Source organism: Cupressus sempervirens, chromosome 4 (assembly GCF_028749045.1).
Source record: "Cupressus sempervirens isolate cs-2001-9-10 chromosome 4, ASM2874904v1, whole genome shotgun sequence".
Lineage (NCBI taxonomy): Eukaryota > Viridiplantae > Streptophyta > Pinopsida > Cupressales > Cupressaceae > Cupressus > Cupressus sempervirens.
In genome coordinates this window covers 99310670-99321584 of record NC_143121.1, presented here as the reverse complement: position 1 = coordinate 99321584, position 10915 = coordinate 99310670, and the positions used below count along the sequence as shown (strand labels likewise).

The 10915-nt window shown below is 31.6% G+C and overlaps 1 protein-coding gene across 1 annotated transcript; it reads left to right on the top strand.

Annotated features, from left to right (window-relative positions):
* Window positions 1-5004: 5004 nt before the first annotated feature.
* LOC149560120 (flavonoid 3'-monooxygenase-like) lies at window positions 5005-7919 on the top strand. Its single transcript, XM_089823547.1, has 2 exons — window positions 5005-5919; window positions 7305-7919. The coding sequence occupies exons 1-2, from the start codon at window positions 5020-5022 to the stop codon at window positions 7917-7919; spliced, it is 1515 nt and encodes a 504-aa protein (XP_089679673.1). The 5' UTR covers window positions 5005-5019.
* The last annotated feature ends 2996 nt before the right edge of the window (window positions 7920-10915 follow it).

Sequence of the window (10915 nt, the reverse complement as noted above, 5' to 3'; positions counted from 1 at the left end):
ACAATGAAAAAAACTATCTCCCAATACCAAGAAGATAACCAAGAACCCCATGCATCCTCAAGATCTAACCATCTTCATAAACCATGAAGATATCAAGTGCACCATGCAAATGTCAAAGATGTTTCTACAACAAAAAGATCTAAGACAAACCCCCAACAACTACAAACACTCAATAAATATATTAATGCCAAAAAAAATCTCACTCAATCATGATAGCAAGTCACTTATGACATCATAAAATCCATCTCTTAGATGAAGATCCTCCAAGTATACACTCACACAACCAAAGTGTTAGCACCAAGTGAAACCAAGATCTCTAAAGCAAATTAGGAACTAATACTACACTATCACCTCACCACTCTCACAAGCTCCCACTAAACCATGTATCCAAGCTATCCATGACATCATGATGAAAAACCATCCTCTAACCATGAGAATCAAGCAAGGCATCAAACTATCAAAGAACTCAAAGTTCACATCATGAGCTCTTTAAAAGAAACCAAATAAAAATTATCCTCAACCAAGAAGATATATATAACCATAAATAAATCATGAATTCAAGCCAATAAACATCAAGGATGTACCTGTATATCCAATCATATCATGCCAAAAATTTATGGCACTATGAGCACATCCATGAACTGAGAATCTGACTCTCACTATGTCCAACTTGTAAGCATAAATTAGTCAACCAAAATCCTCCACCATTACTATACCTGGTAACAACATCTCATCCTTTCCATATGAAGAAAAATCAGCAAATCATGTGACTTAAGGCATAGAAAACTCAAATCCAAGCAACTAATCTGAATATGCACCAACAATTAAAGATCAATGGGCCAACACAACCCATAACCAAGCTAAGTATAGGCTACATACAACACTACACAACTTGTAGACCCGACAAGTCATCATACATATCCAAACCAAAACACTGCTATAACCATATCATCATGAGACTAATATGAAATATGAGTTTTAACTATACAATGATATCAAATCTTAAATATCCAAACCTACAATGTCCTAAACTCACAATGTTACCATAGTCAATATATACCATAAACTATTTAAATTAATATATCACCAAATAAACTATGTCAAACCTACACCAAATTTGAACTAATATGTAGAGCTGTCCAAGAGCTTTTTGTTGACTACTTGAATTCCAAAATCTGACTCTATATGTCCAAGTTATGCCCTAATCTGTGCTTAAAATAAATAACATCAAACTTTTGAGCTCTTAAAACCATGACAAAATTTAAAATCACAAAACTAGACCTACACCAAGTTGTAGTGCTTTGAATTAGATTTCTAAGACCTATAAAAAATCTAAAATCTGATATCCTAAGAGAAAATTATGGCCATTTTACTAAGACAGTCTTTTAAACATTTTTGCTATGATTTTTTTTTTGTGATTAAAATTCTAACAAGATTTAATTTGATGGCGATCATGGGCTGAAATTAAAAAATTCTTTCATTTTCCTTGAACATTGCCAAACTAGGGCATATTATATATCAAAAATTTTGGAAACATTGACCCAAATCCAATTGTGAGGTATTTTTTTACCTAAGAAGTCATTTTTGCAAGCTTCCCCATAAAACCCTCATTTAAATGAACCATCCAAAACATAATTTTGATCAATAATTTTACATGCACAAAATCTACCAAAATTCCATCATAAAAACAAACTCAAACCCTCAGATCTGCAGTAAATAAGTCATATATCTTGCCCTTTCTTTTATCCTCTCATGCATTATCATGGATTCAATCTAGGGTTAGAACAATAAAACCATAGCTTTGATACTGCTTGTAAGGAAACTTGTAATAAAGAATATAACCATTTCTACATAACCCATAATAGATCTAAAATACATATGAAATTCAAATCCATATGCAAGAGAATAGATAATGGTATCCATGGAAGCCTTCAATGCCATAGCCACAATCAAGAAATCCATGTGAACAATCACGAATCTACACATTTCATGTCATGCTTCCTATCTTCAAAAATGCTCCCTTAGCTAACCTGTCAAGCCTTGTTCCACTTGACTTTTTCTCTTTTTGTCTTTTTCTTCTACTTTTCACACAACAACTACCCTTGTGGCTGCTTATATAGTAGTAGGTCTCACAAAACCACCAAGTGGTATTACATAAATCATGTGCTACCTAACCCATTGACCCCACATTTAATATTTTAATTTAAATTTTTTTCCCCAATATTAAATAATTACATGAAATAGTATTACCATGTTATAATACAAATCATTAAGTATATCCCATGGGAATCTTTACATGTTGCACATCCATGTAGGTGCAACATTACATGCTAAAATAAAATTATATAGTATAATGATATTATGCAATGTGTGCAACACCCATTATCTCAACAAACACATCAAATGCCAAGAGTAATTCAAAATGGAAAGAAGATAGAAAAAGAGGATTAAGAGGTAACTATGATAGATGTAATTATACTAGTTAATCTAGTAATATTAGTAATGAAAAGACAAAAGATAGATTTTGAATTAAGAAAGATTTATTTTGAAATTTTTATGAATTTAAAGAGATTTTGAATATTATGTGATGGAAGACAAGTTATATTGATCATAGTTTTATCATTAATGTCAACATATACATGTAATGTGGTTTGGGATAGGTTACTTAGATTGTGTTGCAATTTATTAATTAATACAATATGAATAGTTATTGGATGTGGTGAGAATTTGAGCTCAAATTTGTGTTGAAGAGTGAGTATATAAATTATGTCTATGGTTCGAATATCTTGTGCTTCATTTTAGATGACTTACCATTGATTTAGTAAAGACTAGTTCCAAACTAGTGGATAGGGAATCATGCCAAAGGTTGTTGTAGTGTGTTTTGTATAACTTGATGGTGAAACAAAATTAATGTTTGTGAGTATTGATGATGTTATAAGAAACTATTGTGTGTATATGTTCAATTATGTGTATCATTTTTTTCATGTTGGAATGACCTCTAATATGTAGCATGTGATTTATTATAGTTATAACTAACTAGACAATGTAGTATGTTGATGCTTAATGGTAAGAGTTAATTATGGATTTTAGCATCTAGATTACTTTATGTATTGATTGAATATTTATTTATAAAGGTATGTAAGCCTTATTGTTTATCATCTGCATTTAACTATGCTTTAGGGAATCCGTAATAGGTTACGATGATTGCTAGATTGTAATGGATATAAAAGAAATTTAATTCCCTCATTTTTAATGTGTTGAAGGATGAGTTGTATGTGATCCTTAATGTTTATTTATAACAAAAGAGACGAAATATTGTTAGGTACTTTGAGAAGTGGTATGAGTGAAATTTATCATTGCTACTTGACTTCGAAGGAAATATTTCTATAATTGAGTTACTAATCAGGGAGTAAAATTTTATTGGATTTATTATCTAGAAAGATCCATCTTTCATCTTTTGGTAAGTGTTCTTGGGATGTGAGCCTTTTATTATCAACAACTCCTAATAGGGTGTGATCATTTTAAAAGGGGTTCAAGGCTTTTTAATCAAGATAATAAGAATAAATATGTTGCATTGACTCATATGACAATCACCTTCTTATTAGTAAAACATCTAGTGGGTACAATCCCCACCATGTAGTTTTTTCCCCTGATCAACATTTTTCGTCAAGGACAAGATTAAAGATATTGGGGTTCAGTTATTCCTCTTGTTCAAAGATTCAATATAGAGATGTTGAATGGTAAGTTATGAGACTTCGAAACATCTAGATTTAAATATGATTTATGAATCATTGAGATTTCATTTAAGGATATTATTCATGTCGATTAAAAAAAACTAAACAAGATTGTGAGGACTAGTTGATCTAGTTCAAAGCTTGGAGAATATGCTTAGTATTGGACAATGTTAGAGGAAGAAGAAGGAATATGGATGAGCTTGAGGCCTTGATTGCAAAAAGAGAACATAGAGGAAAGGGCAATTTTGAGGGCAAATAACTTATAATTTGTTACTTTTGTCAAAATCTTGGTTATTTTTCATCTAGATGTCTTCCTAGAGTTCCTATAAAACATTACTATGATAGGAAAGATGAATGTGATGTTGATTTTGGGGATAGTGATAATGAAAATGAAATAGAAATTATTTCTATTAAAGATGGAATTCATGTTAAAGAAGATAAATCTTTAAGTTTACATGCTAAGGAAATATCATAATTGATTATAGATAGTGGGTGTTCTTATAAAATGAGGGGTAACAAAGATAAGTTTTTTGAGTTGAAAAAGTATGATGGTGGTGTTGTCGTATTTTGTGACAATACTCCTTGTTAGATGAGGAGAAATGGTTCTATAATTGTTTATGGTAGAACTAATACTAATGATTGTTTGTTTGTTGATAGTGTGAAGCATAACTTGTTGAGACAACTTCTATATAAGCATTATCATTTACAATTCAAAGATGGAATATATTATTTTCCAATTAAGAAAATTCAAAGAATCATTATTACAACCTGATAATTGTCACATTGTATCATTTCTTCTTCACCAATAGAACACATTTGATAATTTTTATCACACAACAAGACAAAATGACATTTATATTTCCTCAGGAGACTACTATATAACCCTTCTAGAATTTTTCACTATAATAAAAACAAAAACCACAGTCAAGAACCAACTCAATAAATAGATGGTTGATTAATAAAACATTACATATAAACTACTAAAAGAAATCTAAATTCCAATAATTCATTATATCCTTTTAGAAGTTTTCTTATTGTAATCTTTTCAGATAAGATAATATTTTTTGGTTTTATTGGATATGAAAGACGTGCACGGTAATATTTTTTATTTTATAAATGTCAACGATGTACACTTGAAAATTTAGGGTTCCGGGTACATCTCTTGAAGGGTAAATGGCGCATTAATTGAATGCCTTTATAGCCATTTGAGCACACAAGTTCATTGCAAGCTTTCTGGCTCACATGAACACAAGTTCACTGAAAACTTACCTGCTACGAGATAATCATGGATTCAATCACTGTTGCATCATCATGCTCCTTAGCTGCAGGAGTTCTTCTTCTTATATTCATCATTTTCCTGAAAAGGAAGAGTAAGAGGAGTTTATCATTACCCTTACCACCAGGTCCTTCTGGATGGCCAATCGTTGGAAACATTTTTCAGGTTGGGGACAAACCCCACCAATCTCTTTTCCACCATGCACAGAAATATGGGCCTCTCATGGGCATCAAATTGGGTGTTCAGAAAAAAATTATTGTTTCATCTGCATCCGTCGCAAGAGAAGTACTGAGGAGCAATGACATTTCAAGCAGGGCAGTCAATATGGCTGCAAGTATTCTTTCCTACCAAGGCACAAGTCTAATATGGAGTCCTTATGGCTCTCAATGGCGTTTGCTTAGAAAGATCTGCAACACAGAGATCTTTAGTGCCAAAAGACTTGATGCCCTACAGCATTTGAGAAGAGATGAGGTGTTTAGGACTATTGATGAAATCATGGAGGATTTTAGACAGGGAAATAGTGTCAATATAGGGGAAAGAACGTTTATGATTTCTCTTAGCATAATGGGTAAGATGATTTGTGGTAAAAAGTTGTTTGAGACAGGCTCTGCACAAGCTGCAGAGTTTAGGAGTATGGTACGAGAAGCTCTCGAGTTGTTAGGGCTTCCTAATATATCCGACTTTATTCCTCTTCTGGCGAGATTTGATCTCCAGGGACTGAATGCTAAAGCCAACAGTTTGGCCCACCGCTTTGATAGCATGTTCAATATACTCATTGAGGACAGACTAGCACGAAGAGTTGGCTTACAACTCAAAAGTAATGAAGTGAAGGATTTTCTTGATGTACTGTTGGATTTGAGAGAAGATGACACACAACTTACTCTGGAGAACATCAAAGCACTAATGATGGTAAGCCATATTCGTTATAATAGTTAGTTTCATCTGTAGGAAAATCTCAGGTGTATAATTATGCTTTTCTAAAGTGCGTGTCAGATTTTTTAGATCACATTTTTATTATTGGGTTGAAATAATGTATAAAGAGGAGTGCATATTTTTTCTTATTTTGTTCTTTATTATTGTATTTGAATATGATAGATCATGGAGTTAATTCTAAATGTCCATGCAAAAATCTCATATTCATTTCAGAAATAACAAAGGTTAATAGCGCAATCTTTAGATTATTTAGGTTATCTTTAAACATCTTAGGTCTTTAGATAATATGTTAGGGATTCTTAAAATATTTTAGTAGGTCTTATATAGATCTTTCTGATAAAGAGCCATGATGCCATGAATTTTCTAGTTCAGTTAAAGAAAAATTATCAAAACTCAAAAAATGAAATAGAAGTAGGCAGTTCCAATTCAAAAGAATATAAATATAAAAAAGTGTCGCATATGACATTATTTTCCCTATAGTGTAATCAAATAGAGTACCACAAACAAATTTAATAGTTATAAGAAAAAATTGAGTTAATTATAATAAAAATATTTAATATCATAAAATTAATATTCCATCATGGTATAATATTTGATCAATATTTTTAGATGAACCATTATAACTATATTAATCTTTCGTTTGAATTGAAAAATTATATGTGTGTGCATGTAAATAATTTGCCTTAGAATAGTGTATTGCTTTAAAATCTCAGATATAAACATTAATAAAAAAAAAAAATTAAAAATAAAAAGAAAATTACTTTTTCAACATATTATTTCCTTCTTAAAAATGAGTGATTGCAATAGTCTGGAGTAAATATAACATTGATAGGTATAGAAACAGAAGGACAAGTTTTGTGACAATCTCTAACTCACAGTTTTTCTACATGTTCAGAATTACAACCTCAACAACTAAGAGCCTCAATTTTTCCATAAATTATTGCTATTTATTTGTAACCATAGAAATTAAGAACCACTTTTTTTAATAAATATTTCAATTTATTTGCAACCTTCAAAAATGAAAAGACTATTTAACCAACAACGTATTCCAATTTATTTCATATCAATTTTGTTTCCTACTTCTGGACAGAGTTAGAGAAGAGTTGATGACTACCTAGAACATATAATTTGATGAGAAACTTCGAAAGTCAAAAGCATACATCATAAGTCTAATTAATATGTATATATATAATTCAATTTTGAAGAATTAAAATAATAGAAAACTAGAAAAGGAAATCTGCGCTGACAAATCAGGGATCTATTTACATTTAATAGTGCAACGATAATTAGTTTCTTTTCAAATTTGTTTTTCTATAATTCTGCCACTATTATTTACAGTTACCAAATTTTTGTTTGGTCAGGACATGTTTATTGCAGGGATCGACACAACTTCAGCAACAATTGAGTGGACAATGGCAGAGCTTCTGAGAAATCCAGCAATGATGAAAAGAGCCCAAGCAGAGCTTGATAGTGTTGTGGGTGTGGAGAGAAGAATGGAAGAGGCAGACGTAGAAAATCTTCCATATCTTCGAGCAGTAGTGAAAGAAGTGTTTAGATTACACCCTCTAGCCCCATTCATTTGTAGGAGAGCAGATAAGTCATGTGAGATTAATGGGTATTTGGTTCCGGAGAACATGCATGTACTTGTTAATGTATGGGCCATCGGGAGAGACCCTGGTGCGTGGAAAGATGCCTTAAATTTTAACCCAGATAGATTTTCTGAATTCAACATTGACTACAAAGGCCAGGATTTTGAATTGGTACCATTTGGAGCAGGGAGGAGGATATGCATTGGGCTTCCACTGGCACATAGACTGGTTCATTTGGTGGTGGGATCATTGCTCCAAGCTTTCACTTGGTCCATTCCTCTGGAGAATGAGGCAGGTATTGATATGTCTGAGAGATTTGGATTAACTCTACAAAAAGCGGTACCACTTGTAGCCATTCCTACTGTAAGAGATCGTCTCAACTTCTAGTTTACTTCCCTGGCTCACATTTCTTTCATGCTGTTTCCAGGAGGACCGTTTAAAATTTACTTTGGATTATGCATATTGGTAATATTAGGTACATCATTATGATTAATTGGTGTTGTGTGGTATCCACAAGTTCAAATTTTTAGTGGATCATTTATATTGTAATTTGTGGATCATTGATATTGTAAGTTTTCATTAATCAAATATGAATGTAAATAAAATGTTAGATCAGCAATTTTCATATAGCCTTTCTGGTTAAGAACCAAGAAGGCTCAAATTTTTCTGGAGCACGAACCGTCTCTTCAATCAAATTATATAAAAATATTTTTGTAGCAACCTAAAATTTATTTAAGCTAGGATTGATATATGAAATACATCTATATGAAAAATTCCATTAGATATTACTTTGAGTATGTTTGGTAACTCTTTATAACTTGAAGAAAAGTTGTTTAAAATATTAATAAAATAATTAGAAGTTGTAACTTGATTTGATTGAAAGACTCTTCACAATTAGTACAAAATAAAAGAGGGATTTTTTTTTAATAACGATCGCATTTTTTATTAGTCATTTGAACTTTTGTAATTTATAAATACCCTGTTGGTATATTAGAGCTCTCTGAATTTCTCCAGGTTCCTTTTTTATGGCTGATTATTAGTTGTTTACTTACTCATAGCTTTTAGAGTTTTTGGCATTATTTCAAATAAAGATGAGTATTGAATGGTTGCAGTTCATGAAGCTCTGAAAGAATTATGTAAATTTCATGTTAGAGAGGTTGTTGACGCTTCTTCTTTAACTATATGTCTGCGAGTGTGAATTCTTGGGTAATAAAGACTAGAACCAACGGACGTATTGTTAAGTTTCCATGAATTTGTTAGTTGCGGACGTATTGTTAAGACTCTAAAACCAACCGAGGGTACCAACATAAACATTCCTTAGCAATCGCCAATTGAATGACCCACTCCAAATCTAAATGCGTGCTCTGTAGCTGATACAAAAACCGATGGTTTCCCCAATTACGCATCATAACAAGGTCTAAGATACTACCAGGAACATCAAAATCTTGTTTATTTGATTATATTTCCTAGTCACGCGTCGGATGGGTGAGAAACTTAGTGAACTGAAGATGAACTTTGTGTACTCTACAATACTAGTAGTGTTGTTAATATCTATTTATCCGTATTAAAACAATGTGCTTAGAACTGTTCTTTTGTGATAGATGGTAGAAAGCTCTTGCTCATTAAATCTTGAGCTTTCTTTTGTGATGCTTCCATAGTCCAAACAGAGCCTTTGAAATTGGGATCACCCCCGTTTGTGTATATCAAAGTGTTCGATATAAAGGTACTTGAATTCTTGACAATGTCGTCCTAGTTGTAATAATGCTATAAGCGATGTGTTTCTTATATTATATCGATAATACTGTTGAGTGATCATTACGTTTTGAATTTTGATTCAGTTTCGGTGTCTACTACTAGCAAGAGTAGTGAGATGATGTTTAGTTGTTCTTGCAAACTAAACTTTCATTTAGAGCAGGATTGTTCTTATTTATATACTACATTTACAATGGGCATACTGATGTATAAGTAGAGTATGATTATTTGGATGTTTATTTGAGCATAGTAAGTGCTTCATGCATCTTAAAATACTTTTCTTATCAGATATTTGTGGACTACAATAATGGTATTCAATTATCTCTTATATTTATCTATCATAGAGATTCTCTATCACTCTTAAATCTTTGTCATAAGAATGTGTCATGTTATCTTTTCTAAGAGAAATATTAAATTAGAAGGGTACTGAATATAAGCATATTTACCTAATGTTGAAAATACCACTATACACACATGTTCAAAGTTGATTATGATTCCATGAACTGACATTGAGTGGAAAGTAACTCGTAATGGTATCTTATGAGATGAGCTCAAGATATAATGATATGTTTGGAATACTATTTAATACAGAATTAGTGCCTTTTATACTAGAAAGAAGATATATTGTATTTGATGCACACAATTCATTACTTCTCTTGGTTTTACTTGTTTAGTCTTCCTCAATGCTAGGCTATGTATCTTTCATGTTAGGAAAGATTCTAGGGAAGCTTAACAGCTTCGTATATGACATTGGTTTTGCAAGGGCATTATAATTAATCAACTAATGTTGACTAGTCAATGTTTAAATGACTTTCTCTCCTTGATTTTCATATATTATGGGGATTGTTGATGTGACATTGGTTTTGCAGGGGCAATCTTCTACATCTAACTAGTGTTGTTGAAGGTGATATTTGGGTTTGTAATTTGCTATTATGTTGTGCTATGTTAATATGGCACATTGGAATAGGCAAAAGCCTACAATGCAACGATAACTTGTGAGCCTCTCATGTGGGAGGTCTTGGGTTTGAATCTACCTTCACTTAACATATAATAATAATTACTTCCAACAAATAATAATAATTAATCTAGGCTACGATCGTTTACCAATAAAAAATTGCATAACTCTAAGCCCTTTTCTACTGTTGATTTTGAATAAATATTAAATAGAGAGGGTCTTTTATAATTTGAAACGTGGAATCTTCTTACATATATAATTCAAGTAAACTTTCATTTAATTATTTTCATCATGTTTATACTTTCTTGATGCTATTTTAATTTATATTTGTTTCACTTGTATTTACCCCTCCAAGATTTTTTTTTTTTTTTTTGTTTATATGGGTGAAGAAACATCTAAATTTTGAACTTTTGAAAAGCTGATAATTCATGGACTTCTTGATGCTTTTTTCCCTCCAAGTCATTTTGTGTCTCATTTCAAATTTTCATAATCAAAGCCCCAAGCTAAAAGCTACATGAGTTTGAAGTTGAGATGGTGTAATTTTTTTTGATGAATAATCCATTTTCTATTAATTAAACTATTAAATTTACATATTTATAAAAAATGGGTAAAAGGATGCAACAATCACCTTGCAAGACTTCACATAGAAAATCTAGAAAGGTAACAACTACTGTGT

Bases quoted from the DNA above. Each gene is read 5' to 3' on its own strand.
- LOC149560120 (XM_089823547.1), top strand. From the start codon at position 5,020: ATGGATTCAATCACTGTTGCATCATCATGCTCCTTAGCTGCAGGAGTT. The intron at 5,920-7,304 runs GTAAGCCATATT...TTGTTTGGTCAG, and splicing joins ACATCAAAGCACTAATGATG to GACATGTTTATTGCAGGGAT.